At 37.8% G+C, this 18,925-nt stretch overlaps 1 protein-coding gene across 1 annotated transcript in view; it reads right to left on the bottom strand.

The window, feature by feature from the left end:
* Positions 1 to 18,925, bottom strand: part of KPNA3 (karyopherin subunit alpha 3) — a 53,279-nt gene that overhangs the window by 13,781 nt on the left and 20,573 nt on the right. The window contains exons 2-9 of the mRNA XM_027674379.1: positions 16,474 to 16,518; positions 6,288 to 6,377; positions 6,065 to 6,094; positions 5,931 to 5,983; positions 5,748 to 5,843; positions 3,592 to 3,677; positions 615 to 701; positions 41 to 210 (exon numbers count right to left, since the gene is read on the bottom strand). Of these exons, the coding sequence (XP_027530180.1) occupies positions 41 to 210; positions 615 to 701; positions 3,592 to 3,677; positions 5,748 to 5,843; positions 5,931 to 5,983; positions 6,065 to 6,094; positions 6,288 to 6,377; positions 16,474 to 16,518 (657 nt within the window). The remainder of the gene's footprint in view (positions 1 to 40; positions 211 to 614; positions 702 to 3,591; positions 3,678 to 5,747; positions 5,844 to 5,930; positions 5,984 to 6,064; positions 6,095 to 6,287; positions 6,378 to 16,473; positions 16,519 to 18,925) is intronic.

Genomic DNA, 18,925 nt, shown 5'->3' on the forward strand with positions numbered 1-18,925 from the left:
AGAGTATAAAAAATCATCTGTCTTGTAATTCTTTATTTACCTCCTGAACTGTCTCCATAGGCGGTGGGGGGTCCTTATTCCTGCAGAGATTTACAATGACCCATGTGACGTTCCGAAGGAAGGTGATGGGAATGGAGGGATTGATGAAGGACAGAAGAGGTTTGACAACTCCCAGTGATATGACATAATCTCTACATTGAGGACCATCACCTACAGAAATGAAAATTGTTGTAAAAGAAATTACATTAAAAATGGAAAATCTTGAAATGTATGCAATGACATGTTGGGATACTGAAATTCTATGTTTCCTCACCAATAGTCTAATACTAAAACGTGCTGCTTAATTAAATATACATACGTACAGTTATGTATGTATATTTTAGGAGACACAAAATTTATCCGGTCAATATTTTGCATAGCAAGTGATACTATTATTTAGAAAAAAAATAGGAGGTACATATCTGATTCTGGCCACATTACATATTGAAAAAAATTATATCAAGCCACAGAATTTAGAGGAAACATAGTCTTATATGATAATGCCAATGTTTAATAAGCCAAATTCTAAAATTAAACGCTCCCTGAATTCAAATCATTAAAACAACAAGAGTTACCTATAATATTTCCAAGAGCCCAGACAGCTTGCTCACAAACATTCTGGTGTGGTGAATGAAGTAGTCTCAAGAAGAGGGGTACTGCATCTGTAGAATGCAAAGATTGGATTTGTCATACTGAAACATGGTATGTGCACAGCACTTTCAATGATTTATACAAAACACTTTCTGCACTATGCTTTATTCACGTTTCTATTATGATGGACGTATAAAACATTTCTATATATATCTAGAAAAGGGAAAAAACAGACTTGAGAACAGGCAACTATTAAAAGACTACGCTCCCCATATTTAAATATTTCCCCATATTTGTCAAAGTGATATGCAAGACCCTCAAGTATGCAGGTGTGAGGTTTCTTGTCCTGGTAATTCAGATTTTCCAGGTATCCTAGCAGAATGACATGCCTACTTGTCCAAACCTGCTTCATATCCTGACTTCAAGAAAATAGCTCCCTCCCAAGAGGTGGCTATAGTTAGTTTCCATATGCAGTGAAGATTTACATCCATCTGCCAGTACTAAGACACATTTTAATTTGCTCTTATATAACACCGGCAACATACCAGATTAAAGAAGTGGTACTGATTTTAGATATCATTCTCTATGGAATTAAATACGTTTAGTAGAGCTAAGAAACCATCCCTCTACTATTCCCATGCACTACTTTCCTTCAGACAACCCATACCATTTGAAAGACAGTAATTCTTGCATCAATTTAAATCTATATATGATCATACTCATCCTATAGTCTTTCTAAGTAAAATAGATCTATTTATAAACTGTTAAAAAGTATTTTTTTCTTGCAAAAATAGCTTCAGAAATTTTTAAAAATTGCAATACGATCTGTGAGCAACTGTGAATCAATATTCTGTTGATCATGTAACATGTGATAATAAGCCAAAAAACCCTGATGTATTTACCTGAAAAATACAGAGCGATGAAGAATAAAGACAACCTAAAATTCCTTCTCCACCCTAGATGAGTAATACACCAATTGCTTCTAACTGTCAAGCTAGGAGGGACAGCAGCACACTGTTGCTTAAGAACACTCACTCTTCTTGTAACAATCATCCCACTTCTATTAGCTCAAGTGGAATATTTTAGCTTCCTTCTCAGCGATCAACAAGATTACACCTCAGTCATACGTGCATTCAACATATTTCAGAGAGGAGAGTCAACTATGTAGTTTATATTAAGATTGCAATCCTGGTGTGCTTTCAAAACCAGGAGTGAAATTACTTCATATTGACACTCAGGCAGGAGGACAACCTGAGAAAGTGTGAGTTGCAGATTATCTGATCTACTGCTCCCAAAAAAATTAATTACTCCTGCTCCAAATTAGCTCCTGCCAAGAGCTAGTCTGTGTATATAGTACTTCTCTTTTGTTGGGCCTTCCAACTTCCATCTGTCCCTCTTGATTGCAGAAGGCTGCCTCTTTTGTATTTAGGCTGCACTAGCCTCTTCTGTAGCTGCAAGGATCTATTGCTTTGTTTCCTCAAACCATCCCTTATCTAAAGGAAGAAGAGCTGGGAAACTGTTTTCCCTTACTCATCTCCCAGCAAAAGCTGGGAAGACTAAACTTCCATTTTCTCTTCATGAGTAAAGCTGAAAATGCTTTTTGCTTCTTTAAAATTATTCTATTACATTTTGTTCTTTTCAAGCATTAACTAAACAGATTTTGAGAAACACATATCTCAGCTTGCACTTCTAGTAATTGTTCAGGTAACAACAATGCTTTCAGCTCTGCTGTACATATTTTTATTCTATTTTTAATTTTTTCCTTAGATTTTTTCCAGATTTTTTCCTGCAAAGCTAATACTATAAACAGCCTTTCTGTTAGATTCATTCATTCAAACAGGATAACATTGTGGGACATGACAAAGGAAGAAAACAATGAACAAAGTTGAGAAGGAAGAAAACACCTGGGAGTAGATTTTCAAAGATATTTAGACACCAGAAAAGCAATCTAAAAACAGAGTTCCCCAATCACATCAAGAATTTTTGAAATGAACTCAAGATATTGATTTTTTTAAAAAGGCTTTGGATTTTTATCCAGAGCTCATTTTGATAAGCATTCTTATTCTATTGCTTCAATATCTTAACTGTACAGAATCTAACAATTAACGAGATATTTTATTAGCTATGAAAACATACAAACCAGCATTTTGATTTAAAAGGTAGGCTCATACACTTAAAAAAAAATCAAATAACTAAGTTACTGTTTTTCAATAAAAAATGGGAATATGAATAAGCCCAGACAATTTATTATATATTTGCTTATCTACAGTCTCCTGTTTAATATCAAAACATTGTAGTTAGCATAAAGGTGATTGCTTTCAGATAAGTGTGCTGATACATAAAAGCTATATATATAGTAATGAAAAATTTATTTGATTAATATATCTTCAATTATCTTTAGAGTTTCTTTCCTACCGCTTTTCAGTTTCTTTCTCATTGTCTGATTAAGAAAGAAACAAAGGCAGCACAACAAATGCTGTGTGTACAGGATATATTAATCATGCAGTCAAGGAAAGGATGGTAATTTTTTAACTGTTTATTTAAATGTGCAACCTTACATAACTGTATGTATTTAATAAATTTAATAAGATTTATGAACACACCTTTAAGGTAGAAAGAATTACTTCCTAACTTAAGTTTTAACCACAGAGCAATTAATGGTACATGATTTCAGAAACCAAACCAAGAATTAGAAAGGACTAACATTTTGTCATATTCATTATATTATCTGTCATTCTCTATCTTCTTTATGGGAAAATCAAGTCTGAGATCCTTAATATTAATTGTTAGTGACAAACAGATCAGTGTTTAAGAGGAAATGTAGAAATTTCTAGAAAAAGAGGACAGACATGTATTTAATATTTTAATGGTTTTATAACAAATAGCATTTGTTATCCAAATACTCCCTTTTCGCCACAATATGCACCACCATCAAAAAACCCCCAAAACTGTAATACTTACTAGACTGTACAACAGCTTGAGTCTGTGCAGAAGTGCCTGATGCTATGTTAGTCAGTGCCCATGCAGCTTCAAATTGTAATGAAGGACTGTAATGAAATAATTTTATAGTAGTAAGTTGAAAGATGATCTAAAGACTATTTTATGTTTCATTTCAGTATTACTGGCTGAATCCACTCTGAGATACACATTTAAGCAGTGCCACTGGGTTAAAATTTTAAAAAAACCTCTAAACCTGGACATTTCAGGGAAAAAGCTGTAAGAAAAAAAGAGATCTTGCATTCTATAACCTTTTGTAAACCATTCATCATTCTGAATTAATATTAGTAATAAAAAAAATCCAAACAACCAAGCAAACTTGATACTTCTAACATTACATCCTAGATCAAGTGCAAGCTGGTATACTGGGATACAGAAATTTTTCTGCTCCATCACAGACAGAAGAAAAATCTAGCACCTGTATTAGAAGACAGCATCATACCTGTATTAAATCTGACTTATTAAATGCAGGTAAAATTAGTTACAAATATCATGAAAGCTGGCGCAACATCTCTTCCAAGATCTCTCTCAACTGTTGTCTATACCAACAGCAATTTACGAGAACAGGTTGCATGAAAACTCTTGTTCAAGCAAATGCTAAAGGTTAAGAGTTCTGGAAGCTATGAGAAGGTTTACAGCTTATGGTCATTGGCATAACAGCAAGTCTGGCTTTAGGAGGAGCAGAGAATACTTATTGTGAAGTCTCTGATTTTCGTTTCCATGATTTTTCTGTCTTTATCAATCATGTTTTACATATAGTCATAGTACCTGTTTATTTACATAGTACCTGCTTATTACACCTGTTTCATGTATTAATTTCCAAAGCATTTTAAGGTTTTATTGGGGATGGGACTAGAAAATAATTAGATAGGACGTAAAAACAAGTCGTACCTGTCAGCAGCTATCCATAAATCTTTACATTCTAGGATCAAATGCATTAAAATTCTAGTTCTAGGCTGGTCCCTTTTTTTTTCCTCTTGTGGTAAGGTTTCAGTATAACAAGAACAACAGCTTTAATGATTTGTTATTTGAAGTCTTTTCAGAGTTTAACTCTACCAGATATTATACAGCAATTACAATTAAAACAACTGGTTAAGAAAGCGTTGAGTTCAATTTTGAAAGAGTTTATTAAACATACACAAAGGTAAATCATGCAAAAACTAGCAGAAAATTCAAATTCAAAGCATTTTCAGAGCACTGAACCATCTACTTCTAGAGCAGGCAGGCACTTTAAAAATGCTATCCTGACTTGAACATTATTGCCAGCTGCCTTCTAAGCAACTGTTTTGTTAAACAAGCTAGAAAAAAAAGCTACTCACGCTTCATATTTTTGCCGTAACCAAAATATACCAAAAATACCAAATTGCATTTCTGAAGTTTCTAGCCCTTATGGCTGCAGAAATAACCTTGAGATTGGAAATATTATAAATACATTTATGGCAGCCTGAGACAAGAGACAGGCTAAAATATTTACCTCAACTGTGTTAATCTCCATGTAACTGAATAAGGGGCTCGTGCTTTGCGGAATATGGCATTTTTCTTACATGTCATTAAATTTTTGCAACTACATGCTCAATGTTCTCTACCTTCTTTACTGAAGTTCTTGTCTTCCAATAAAGAATCATAGCAGAGAGCATGTTGTACCATCACATAAGAGAGCAGCAGAGAGCCAGAAGGAAAACCCATCTTGCAGTGAGAAGGAAAGAAACTAGAAATTTAAGCTAATAATGAGAAATTTAAGCTTTTCTTCTGGAAAAGAAAGGCCCCTGTTCACAACCAGGCATGTTCTCTGCCTTCACACAAATATACACAACAAGACAACAACTCTGAGGCAGGTTTCTTAAAAACAGTTAGTAAAAGACTGAAATATTCAAAACCAATGAGAAATGCAGTAAGGTTTTCTCCATTAGCTGGATATGCTCAAACATGCTCTAAAAAATAAAATGACATTTCAGTGGCAGAATAAATATCCCTGGAGAACTTATGATGTATCATCATGGAATGTGATCCACTGTGTCAGAATTTATGGTGCTGTGAATCCTCAGTTTCATTTCAAATAATGACATATTTTTTAGATGCAAGTTTCCAGTAAAGGCAAACATTTTTAAAAGAATACTTACTTATCATCCCTTTCTAGGCATTTTACCAGAATTGGTAAAATTCCAGATTTTATTAAGTCATCAATAGGTGGATTTCTGTCACTGGATAGGAGTTTTCTGTGAAATTAAGAGTAAAAGTAAAGTAAGTAACTTTCATAATGAAAAATGTGTAGAAATCACGTTTCTCTATCTATTTATTTTTACCTTGCAGCTTGGACAGCACTCAGTTGGATCACTGGGTTGTCACTTGTGGCGTTCTGAAAAAAAACCCAACAGTAAAAACTAAAATGCACAGAACACACACTTCTAGTTAAAAGAAAAAGTTAAATGTGACATACCTGCAGTATAGCTTCTAGTGTTACGTTTTGCTTGAAAAGAAAAAAAAGTGTTTTAGTAATTTTACTGCTAAATTATAGGCTTTTTAAACATTTAATATTATCAAATTCATTTTAACAGTGAATCTATTCATAAATTTGCTTTCAAATAACTGCAAGACAACAGAATACACTCTTTGAAGACATCACCAAAGTTTTAAAATAATTCCAGAATCAAGGAACTTACTGCTTTGAAGTCAGCATCAACATCAGAATCTTCTAAACTTTCTTCTTGAGGAACATTTCTTTTTTTCAAAAGATGTTCATCTCTTTTGTTCTGTAAAGGAACGACAGAAAATAAAGCCACTTTTAATGCTTATTAGTACAGGGTGGTGGTATATACTGGACCCTTTCAACATGTAAGTATAGATAAAATTGCCTTTTTTTAATGGCATCTGTAACTGCAAAAAGAATTCGCAGTATTTCAGCTGTAAGAATATGGCAGCTTGATAACCACAGACAATCCATGACATTTGAATTAATAAAAACTTATGGTTTAGGGATCAATTTTATAACACACATTTACAATACTCATAGCTCTGCATGACATTAACATTTAGACACACGTAACAGAAATTCCTTTCCAGTGTAAGATTAGTTTTCAGCTAAACCTGCTTGAAAGCTCCCTGGATACATCTATTTGCACCTTGTGTGTAAAGTAGCATCCTCCATGTACACTGGCACTTGCAATATTTCCCACTCACACAAAACACCCTCCAGTCTTAGCTACTTTAAGGAATTACAGAAGAAAAAAATTATCTTTTCAGTGGTAAAGTACCCATTTAAAATTTCTAATTTAACAAATTTGAAGACGTAAACCCCTAATTTAAAAAGAAAGAAAACAAATAATCAATTGTTTACACTTTTTTACAAATTTAAAATGTATTAAAAGTATTATACCAAAAGTATGAAACCGTCTCTTCTAAATGCTAGACTTTATCTTTTATTTGATACGTCTAGACGTACAAAGACAGAAGGGGCAATGGAAGATGATGACACAGCATGTATATCTGAACACCTTTTTCTGTTTAGTTTTGGTTTTTTAATAGCACATGAAGATTTCTTTTTTTAATGAAGCAAAACGTTGAAAAAGAATAACAACCAGCTATAAGAAAGAATATATAACAGCTATAATAAGAAATGTATTATACTAGCAAGGAAAGGCAGGCTTTTCAGTCTCCAATTATCTGATAACCAAATTACTGACTAAAGAGATTTTATTATATCACACCTTGTAACATATAAAAATAGCCTTTAAACAGAATGATGCGTTGAAGGCTCCCCAATATTTTATTTTATGTTAAAAAACCCCACCAGCCTCAGGTCTAAAATTTCTGAGACTGGCTTACTTTTTAAACATCTTAAAAAGAATTTAAAACAACTTCTCCAGTCTCAGTCTGAAAGGTTCTCAAGCAAAATCTTTTTTTTCAGACAAGAGAATGCTAAAACAATAACCAAGCACCAGAATAACCCTTTAATGCAGAAGACAACATCCCGCAGAACTCAGTATTGTTTAATTTTTGTCAAGTCTAAGTGTAGAAACTAGATCCTCAGAGTGCACAAGACCACCTAGGCTGGCAGTGGCAGCCTCTATAGAGCTGTACAGTAACAGCTTCATACATGGAACACATCCATACAAACAAGCACTGCAGGTATTTTGTTGACAAGTGGTTCTGGAGAGAAGGAAGATGGAAATGAGCAGGCAGTTGAATGCTGAGAAAGTAGTGTTACACATACAAACTCCATCAGGCAGGTACAGATTGACAGATAGATTCAGTAAAGACCTATAACCTGATTTTCCCACACCAGGTACTTGGCACTGCCATTTTAAGCAAAGAGCAAACATCGTTGAACCCTCACCAATCTGACTTTGCTCAAGTACAACTCCTTTTCCCACCTTTGTCTCAACCATAGCCTACACTTTGGCAACTGCATGGATTGGACCCAGGTTCCAGAGTCCCCCTCCACGATCACGTCAGCTTTTCTCCCTAATGCACAGCTACTATACACATCCACCTGCAGAGGAAACAGTTCCTTCCTGCCTCACATGAATGGCTTCTCCTATGGAATCAGCTGCGCTGTTATGGTAAAACAAGCCAACACTGGGAGAAGGGATTGAAGCTGGAAGAATGTCCTGATATCTTCAGTCATCTGTCCTCTTCCTACCCAGAGATAACATCATAGATCATGATGGTGAGCAAGCCCACACAGGCATGAATGTACAGGGAGACAGGTTTAGTTATGCAGGCGGCAGGCACAGGTCCAGCAGACATTCCCTGTTTTCAGAAAAGGTGCAGCCTGAAGGAATTGGTGTTTTAGTGTAGAACTATTGCCACTGTCTGCTGGAGCAAGTTAAATGTTTCACATTAAATCATTTACTGGGAAGGGTAAAGTTTCCTTGACATTAGCAGCAGACTACTCTGGTACAAGGCAGGGGTTTTCCAGTTCTATTCCTTCTAAAATATTTGGCTGGATTTTCTACATTTCATGTTCAGAAAACACAGGGATAGAGTATTGCAGGGTTATTCTAAAATGTGTTTGGTTTAAGCATTGTTATCCACGTCTTTACTGAACACTTTCAGAGATGGTGATTTTGCCGCTTCCCTGGGCAGCCTGTTCCAATTCCTGAAATCCTTTCAGTGAAGAAATTTTTCCTAATATCCAATCTAAACTTCCACTGGTGCAACCTGAGGTCATTTTCTCTTGTCCTATTGCTCCTTACTTACTTCAGAGAAGAGATTAACCCCCATCTCACTACAACCTCCTTTCAGGTAGTTGTAAAGAGCGATAAGGTCCCGCCTGAGCCTTCTTTTCTCCAGGCTAAACATCCTCAGCTCCCTCAAACCGCTCCTCATAAGACTTGTGGTCCAGACTCTTCCCCAGCTCCACTGCCCTTCTCTGGACATGCTCCAGCACACTAATGTCTTTCTTGTAGTGAGGTGCCCAGAACTGAACACAGTACTCAAGGTGCAGCCTCACCAGTGCTGAAGAACAGAATGGTTGGGGTTGGAAGGGACCTTTAAAGGTCATCTAGTTCAACACCTTCCCCCTCCGATACAACATAGAGAATACAGTTGGAACAAAGCAAGAATCCCACTGTGGGCGACTGAACAGCATCCTCACAGAACAGCAGGAATGAGCTGTTTGGTCTTCAGCAGCCAAACAGCTGGAAAATCACCTTCCACAAAAATGAGGCAGTAAGTCTAGAGCACACCAGTGGCCAAAGCCCTGAATTATTCCATGCCACTTCACCCGAAGAACTTCAGAAAGACTTCTTCATGCTTAGTCACAATGAGCACATTTCTATACAAGTACTGTTAGCTGAAATAACTTACTTGAGTGGTATTTAGAGGGGCATGCACAAACTCTCTCTGCCTGTGGCCACAGAATAGGTGATGAACACTTTCTTACCGTTCTTATGACTCCCTAAAAATCTTTCAGGGACTTGGGCAAAGAAGAAAGGAGGACAAGTTGTAAATGAACACATAGGTACAGAAGAGCAGTAACAGAACAGTAAGTGGCTTGTGTCCTTCAAGCAATTGTCTATGAGTACATCGATTCACCAGCCATCTCCAAACTGCACCCCTCACAAGAATGCTGTTCACCTGGAGGAGAACCCCTGGAGTCCCCACATGAATATACACTTAAAGACTTTTCTCCTCATGGCAACAGCATGTGGAGAGGTGATATAAAACAGAGCTCCAACTAACTGTTCTGCAGCTTTCAGGAATGGAGATACCCCACTGGGAGGCCACCAATGGTGAAGACTGGAACAAAGGAACAATGTTTCAAATTCTGGCCCATCAAACATATATAGTGTAGGTTTAAATCCCACTATGGATCAAGGTCTCTTGACAAGAGCAAAACTTTATCAAATGAATTAGAAATCTTAGCATGGTAAGACTGAGTAACAATGCAAAGCCTCCCATTCATAGCTGCATGCTAAAGATGGCCATAATATATAAGCTGAGCTAACCCAGAGGCTAGTTATCTCCCATTCCAGCAAGCCTTCTATGCCTGCATACACAACTAAATCCTTTGGTAATGTTAATGGTAACCAAAATAAGTATGAATAAATGTGTATATTCTAATGCAAAGATGCCCTCTTTAAGAGAGAGGTGAACTTCACAGGACATAACTGACCCCAGATTGTTGCTACAACTTCTGTGAGTGCAGGCAACATCTTGAGGCTGCCAATTATATTGTGCAATGGGCTCCAGAAAAAATTACCTCAGTCAAGGAAAGAGAGAGCAAGCAAGAATGTTCCTGTAGCTACTCACTGTTTGCAGGTGGCTGGGTTGAAAAACAACTGTCAAGAACAAATACTGAGGAGTTTCCACAGCAGCCTGAAGCAGAGAGGCTAGTACTTTTCGAGAAACACTCAACATTTCTACTCTTATTAGCACTTCTTATGAAGTCAAGGTATTCATGGAACCTTCCAGTTCTAAAAAGTGTCTTTAAGGCTATCTGAAACAGCTCTGTCCATTTGCAGTAATGATACGATGAGTGTACTTTCTGTCCAGTTTAATGACAGATGCTCATCATTTGCTTCACTGACAGTGGGACGGTCAGACTGCACGAACACTAAATATGCCAATCCTGCAGATCCTGGTACCCCTTTTGTTTATCTTCTTGGAAGATGGCCACAGGATTAAAAAAAAAAAGTTTACCAATGCAAGCAAATTTCAGATGTTCAAAAACATGATTAATGGAAAAAGAAACTTGTGGTCAGAGAGTATGTCCAACAAGCTCTGTGCTGCATTGCACTTAGTACTATGGGACATGGCCAAAAGGATAATCTAATGGAACTGTAGAAGGTGTAAAATATGAATTAACACACACTTTTCAGCATTTGACACATGGAAAAGCTCTATGAGAGTGCCAACTCAGTTGGGAGGCTTCAAGATCAAAAGGGAAAGAAATAAACAAGAAAATCTTTGCGTTCACGTAACAAACACCATTACAAAATGCTTTTTCAGGTGAGAGGAAGCTTTAGGAACTCAGCAGCCAGTAGAAATTCTTTTGGCATGAAAGTTAAGATACTTAAGTCTGAGGACAAAAACCAGAACTTCAAGAGCATCTCAACATTAGGAACTGGAGTTCCTTATGCTAGCCAGCATTAGCTATACTCATTAATGACAATAAGTAGCTCTTTCCCCTGCAATTACATTCAAAAAAAGACTAAGGGATCACACCAGCGATGGAGGTAGATTCAGGTTGTCTGCACATCCCCCTTAAGCTACCACTGTGACAGGCTGAGCTGAACTTCTAGGTTTCACTTAGACATAATCTCCAATCTTGGTTTTGGAGAGTGAGAGTACCTGCCACAGGCCACCATGAAGAAAAAGGAAATGCCTACCACTCCAACCTCATCATGTTAAAAGGATGCTCTGAAAACCTCTACTGAATATCCTCCTCTTAATGAAAGTTTTCGTAGGTGGGTTATCTAGCCTGAGTGAATTTCTAGTAACACCTCTCGGATATGAATCTGGGGAAAGACTGAACTTATCTAATGGTTGGGAAAGGACCATTAGCTGGCTCTACTTACTGTCTCAGAACTCATTAACGCTTGGAGAGATTAAAAAAACCCCATAAAACTGTAAAAAGACTGAACAGGTCAATCTGATGATCTTACTATCTATGGATATTAAAATTATATCCTACTGCTTAATGAACTAGGTCACCTGCATCCAAAGGCAGTCAGATTCTGAGCCTCTTCTTCAGATGAAGTGCACAGCTACAGATACACACTTAGAAGACAAAGGCAGCTTTTCTACATTTGAGTTATGCTAACTCACCTTTGTGACCACAGAGAGCAATGACAATGTTCTTGTTTGGGTATTGCACACCTGTCTCAGAAGAGGAGGAGGTTGACTAAAAATAAGTACACACACAGGTGCACACCAGTGTGTGGCCCAACAGCCCTAAGCACGGATTGAAAAGACTGAAGCCTCTTAAAGTCAGGGAAAAGCAAGTTCTTATCAAAATGGATTCAAGCAAGCCTCCAAAGAATTTCTTCACAGCCCTTTTCAACTAAGCCTTTAGAAGAATACATTAGGAATGTAATTTTCCTCTTAGGGTATTTTTTTAATGAATCAGTCAGGACAGAGTAAATGCAAGTTCTTTTCCAAGAATTAGTGCTACTAACACTGGTTAGGGAAGCTTCCAGAAGACCACACTAACAGTGCTTCAGTGTCCCTGTGATTGTAGCTCTTGTTTGAATTGGTAGACTAAAATATCTAATTTGCAATGAATGAAAAGCTATACATACACATTGAACTGGAAAAGATATGTAACTGATGCAAGTCTCACTATCCTGAAACTGAAAATGTGGACTTTCTTCTTTTGCATTCTCAGAGTTCCTGAGAATCAAAAAAACATTTTTCCCACTCTAGTGCTCCCAGCGACATGAAGACAGACTCCTTTCTTCAAGGTTTACTACTTTGTTTAGGAACTATCATGGACATATGCAATCTTATTTAAGAAAGATCAGAGAAGGAGCAAGCACAATATGCCAGGGAAAGAGGTAAAAAAGAGACATATGCCCATACCTCCTTAATCCACCACTTGTTTAGCAAATAATTGCTTTGCCTCACACCAAATTTAATTGGCAATTAGAGCTTCATGAGCTCACGTCCATGAGCTCTAAGAGGCAGCTGAGTTTGCCAAGAAAGCCAAAAATAAACCTTGTCAGGGATCGTGGAAGTTCTTAGGATTCCAGTTAGTTAGCATGACAGTATCCTGTGTTTCTGCTGAGGTTAGGAGTGCTAAGGCTTCCTTCGAAGGGTAGCATCTAAGTCAATGACCATAGCATTGACCTGGCTAAGGATTACCTCACTTTAAGCACACAAATGGCCCAAGTCAAACTTCATCCTCAGGGAGAGCCAAGTACTTAGAAACAAAGGATCTCTCATAGCAGTGGAATTACAGGCTTCATTTAGACATGGAACCTTAAGGTGAATCCTAACCATTACTCATCCACCCTACTCCCCTTTAGACTGAAACTAATATTCTAAGCCAATTAATTCCAGGGTCCCTGTTGCTAACAGAGCAGCCTTCAGGTTTCTGTGATGATGAAACTAAGTGATAAACACTCTTTAGACTTCACCAAGACACTACACAGAGTTAAAATTCTAAATCCTGATACAGTTTCCATCACCAACACTGACATTGTCATCTTGTCTGTCAGGAAAGAAGAGATGGCCACTGTTTAAGCTCTTAGGCCCATTGCTGTACAAACAGCCAGAGACAAAGACTACGTTTCTAGAAATGTAGTAGATCCATTCCCAAAATGCACAGAACACAAGACCAATATGGAAACAGTAAAAGGGCACCTGACCATCAGGAGTGTCATCTGTCAGGCTCATGATGCCAACCCATGCCACAACCTGAAATCTGCCAGACTACTGCTACCCTTTTATGTCAGATAGCTTTGTTAATTCAATTCCTAAACAAATTGAATAAGTAACTGGGAAAAGAAAATAGGAAAAAAAAAAAATAAAGTTTCCTCCTTAATAAGAGCTGTAGTGTGAAGATAGTGAATAGAGATAATATATTCTTGAAACACAGAATGTGTTGCAAATGCACTTTGATGTCTGTAATCCCAAAAGAATAAACACCTCACACTGATGCATGCAGAAATTGTTTACTATTGTTCAAAGCTGTGATTTTTTTATTTATTTCGTCTTACAAAACAGAGATGGTAAGCAACTTCATCAGATTCATTTGTTTAATATTTATATCCACATTGATTCAACAGACAAACCCATGACTATGTAGTGCTTCAACCGTACAGATCAAGGATATACTCAATTTGCCCGTTTCCTTCAAAGGCAGGTGTACATGCAGCATCTGGACAGCTGGGATAAAGAGAAGATATCCCTTTGTTTTGAAGAGGCACTGGTGGATTACTAAGGTCACGCCAACATGTATGTCCTGAATTTGGCATACTCGTGCTAGAGTAGCAGTGTAAGCTGTAAAGATAAGACTGAAGCAATGAACTTAATAAAATATATCCCTTTACATTTCAGTCTCAGTTCTGTATGAAAAGCAACGGCCTCTCACCTGCCACAGAGTTTCCACAGCAAACCAGTTGCCCACCAGCACCAGTTCAGTTGCTGCAAACCAACAACTTGGACACATGCTGAATTTCTTATTAAAGTAGATTTCTTCTGGTTTCTACAGTAGATGTTCAGCAAACACTCCAGAAGAACCCACTTCCTGCATTTAAAAGTGCTGCAGCTGCTGTTCACTCTTGATTTACAGTCTGACCTACATCCAGTGCTCAGGCTTCTCCTCTAAATGTGTAACTGATCTTTGCATGTGCAGTTTTCAGTGAGAAGTCACTAGCAGCTCATAGGCTTCCTCCTCATTTTCACTCGTGTATTATGGGCACATGCGGGATTCCTTCCACACAGAACAATCCTTTGCCTTAAGTGTATGACTTGCTCCCACCAATAAAATGGCCTGAAATTGTGACCTGTTACAAAAACCAATTATGAGAATTAAATTAAAATTCTCACTTTGCACTGCAAAGCTCTCTCCAAAGTACAATCCAAAGACTGTACTGGAATGCTCTCATTCCATCTCAATTTAACAAGATGTATGAGGATATGCTGCATTAGCGAAGCCCTCTGTTACAGCATTGTTTTACTAACAGGCATAGGCTGCCCAAGTGCTATGAGAGACTCTTCCCAGTATAGATTTCACAGTTATACAGCAAGTTTAACACTAGTTCTGAACAGAGGGGACCTTTAACATGTCAGCATAAACTTCCAGTGCTGCTAATTTGCAGTTATCTGGGTCAAATTAGATTTCTTTGACTAATTTCTACAGTCTCAGGATGATTCTTAAAAACAGTAATTTTTTTTCTGTTGTAATAAGATACAGAAGTTTTTCTATAAGACCTGAAAAACAAAAAGAAAGGATCCCAGGAAAATACTAGCACAAGATTTTTTGGTAGCTCCTACACAATCAGGTGATAAGTGCAGACAAAATTTCTCAAAAACAAGTCAAGCTGATTTCTATCAGCATAACTTCTATTTACAAACCCTCCACTTTGATTTTAGCAATGATTTTGTCTTCTCTCTCAGTTTGCAAATAATGAAAATAAAAGTTATGGAACTGAGTGGGTGTGCACTCCTAACAAGCATCATTCAAACTGTCAGTGATTCAACTGGCAAACTGGAGATATGTATCAAATGGGAGACCAAATGGAGTTTGGGCTTTATTTAGACTATTCAAACCACACACTTCCATTAAGTCATCACTGAAAATATTAGAAAACATGGGTGATACCACGCTGGAGAGGCTCTGAAGCACACTGGGGAACAGAACAGGAAAGTCTGAAAAAAGCAGATGCAATTCAGAAGACAAGAATCAATCACATAAACAAAAATTAAATCTGTATTTATTTAACTATGCAAACAGAACAAACGACTATGTTTGCTTTGTGGTACTCTAAGAAGCGTACAAAAGATATAACAGATCACAGACTGTGTGCCTGTCAACAACATACTCAATATAAAGAGGAATACTGTATTAAGAATTGGTTTTCGCTATTCCATTTAAACCTCAGGTGCAGCCTGCATCCTTTCAGACTTCCACCCTTCCAGAAAAATACAGACAATTTGGATCTGAGAAGCAGCAACAAATCAAATCTAGGAAACGGGTGAAGAAAAGGATGAAGAACTGAAGTTGTCTCAACAGGATAAAGCTCGAGGGGCCAGTATCAGTCCTCAAATACTCTGGTGGTACCCAAAGGCAGATAGAAGTTTACCCTTCTCTTAGCTTGTGAAAAGGTTATTCAGAAGCAAGTCATGAAGGTGTCTAGAAAGGCTGTTGGAAGACTTATGAATGAAGAGGGTGTAACAAATGCTTTGTTTAGGCAGAGCAGTAAACTAGATCAGTTCTCATACACATGATCTTCCCACCTATGCTGGCATTTACCCAATAGGCCCAAAATCTGACTCCAAAATTAACTCCTCTACAGCATGGAAGCAGTAATTTCCAGAAAACAAAATAAAAGATAAATCTCACTTTCTAAATGCTAAAACTCTCCCTTTTCCTATTTGGAGATTTTAAACATTTGAACAGTGACAGCTCCACTCTAATAATATGAGAACTGGTACAGAAACAGAATATGGATTGTTTCCAAGCGATACATTGGAGTAAAGCAGTACTGTTCTGCTGTACTGAGCTTCACGAATTGGAGAAGAAAACTAAATTAGAATCTGCAGTTAGTAATCAAAAAATTTACAACTTTTCTATATAAGTTTGGGACTATAAAGTAAAGCTTATGGCAAAATATTTACCTAAGACACCAGAGTACTATTAGCAAAGTAATACAGTTGATAAAACAAAAGCAGACTCACCTTCCGCAATTCAATTGTAACTTCGTTTCTGTGTCTTCTCATAGTCTGTAAATAAAAAAACCAATTCGTATGTCAGGAAAGTAGTATTCTGTTTTGGAATCAGCTGTTTCTAGGTCAAAAGTGCAGTTATTCATCAAAAGACATGGAAAACTGTGCATAATTTATAACTCACTCTTTCCTAGGAAGATGCTGAAGTTGTTTTTTGTGACGTTTGGCTTGGGTTGGGGATTTTTTGTTGTTTGGGTTTTTTTGGGGTTTTTTTAAAGATTATTCACTTCATAGAAAGCTGCATCCTAAACCACAATAAGTATCCCTAAGGCAGAAAATATTGACTTCCCCACAGAGTTTCACTGGAATGACTCTCCAGATGTTTATATATGCAGACCAAAAGCAGCAGTAAATCCAGGTTAGACATAGGATCACAACCTAAACACATAACCTATGCCAGTATCTGTCCAAAATCAACTATGAGTGACAGAAGTTGACTGAGCTCAATGCAAACAAGACAGATCAGGCTTGTGGCAAAAGGAAACAAAGTACTACAGTGGTACTAAGTCTATTTAGAATGTATAGCCTAAACACTGTAAAGGAAAACCAAGCCTGTAAACACCTCAGCTCCTTAAAGATACTGGGCACTCAGAACGCATTCCTGACAATGCTGCTACAGTTCTTAGCTAAGAAAGATCAAAAGATTGAAAAAGAATTTTAGCATACTGAAGGCAATCTCCCTAGGCTCATTTAACAATCAGCAGAAAAGACATATACCATCAGAATGCAATTCAGAGAAAATCAGGGCTGGATGACCACTGGCAGCCCAGAAAGATCACCCACACTAGCTAAAATTAGCCTTTTAAAACACTTTCTATGTCCTATCCTTGCTACTGACCTCCACTGTCGCTATCATGTTCCTTTTTGGTTAGGGCAAATAACTCCCTGAGCAAAAAAGTACCAGTGAAGACAAACAGTAAAGACCAGCACTCCCATCAGCCACCTAAGGAAATACCAGACATGCTAAAGCTCAAACACAGGTAAAAGAAATGAGCAGACTTCACACCTTGAACCTACACAGGACATAGCTTCAGTACTTAAAGCATTATCTTAGTTTCACTGTTCTCAACCAGTTTGCATAGCAGTACTCATTTCACGGAATCATAGAATGGTTTGGGTTGGAAGGGACCTTAAAGATCATCCAGTTCCAACCCCCCTGGCATCAGCAGGGATGCCACTCATGAGATCGGGTTGCTCAGAGCCCCATCCAACCTAGCCTTGAATGCTTCCAGGGATGGGGCATCCACAACCTCTCCAGGCAACCTGTTCCAGCGCCTCACCACCCTCTGAGTAAAGAATTTCTTTCTAACATCTAATCTAAACCTACTCTCTTTCAGTTTAAAACCATTGCCCCTTGTCCTGTCACTATCTGCCTGTAGACGAAGTCCCTCTCCCTCCTTTTTATAAGCCCCCTTAAGGTACTGGAAGGCTGCAACAAGGTCTCCTTCTCCATGCTGAAATTCATTATCTTGGGTTGACTTGAGAGGAAGGCTTGTCTTCCTACCCACTGCTTGATTAACCAGCTCACTCATGTAAACACAGACACAATTCTCCTTTTACATCTACGAGCATGACCTATACTACTTACTACAAAGTCTTCATTACAGTAAGAGGACACTAGCATTACAGCATCTACCAGAACTACACTTATTTCCCCCCCTCATTATTTTGGTAAACCATTTGATACTTGTGACCATCTGAGCCTGCTGCAAAAACTCAGCATGATAAGGACTGGATAGCTGGGGAATCAGAGGGCATTGGGTAGGTAGGTCATGAACAAATTAAGAACCCAAAAAGTCATCAGATGCAACTAGGAAAACCAGTCATTCAAGTTTGTTATTCTATTAGAATTTAATATTTGAATAATCATAATAACTGTGTCAAATTTAAGGGTACTATACAGCCTAAAGTTTTTCAACACTTCTGCCCCATGACAGCAGCCTTCCAGTACCTAAAGGGAGCCACAAGAGAGCTAGAGAGGGACTTTTTACCGCAGTATGGAGCGATAGGACAAGGAGGGATGGCTTTAAACTGAAAGAGGGTAGGTTTAGATTAGATACTAGGAGAAATTCTTTACTGAGAGGGTAGTGAGGCATTGGAACAGGCTTGCCAGAAAAGCTGTGGATGTTCCAGCCCCGTGTTTAAGGCCAAGTTGGATGGGGCTTTGAGCAACCTGGCCTCGTGGAATGTGGCAGGGGGGTTGGAACTAGATGGTCTTTAAGGTCCCTTCCAACCCAAACCATTCTATGATTCCATGACTCTGCATTTCAATGAAAAAAATGTAGTTAGACAAGGCTGTAATATCTCCTTTCCCTGATCATTCTGTGTTCTAGACACCAAGGTCCTTTACCAAACTTTTCACTAGCAACACTGCCACACCTCCCCCAAAAATCTAATCTTTTAT

This window comes from Neopelma chrysocephalum, unplaced genomic scaffold (genome assembly GCF_003984885.1).
Source record: "Neopelma chrysocephalum unplaced genomic scaffold, ASM398488v2 Primary Assembly neopelma1_25, whole genome shotgun sequence".
Classification (NCBI taxonomy): Eukaryota; Metazoa; Chordata; class Aves; order Passeriformes; family Pipridae; genus Neopelma; species Neopelma chrysocephalum.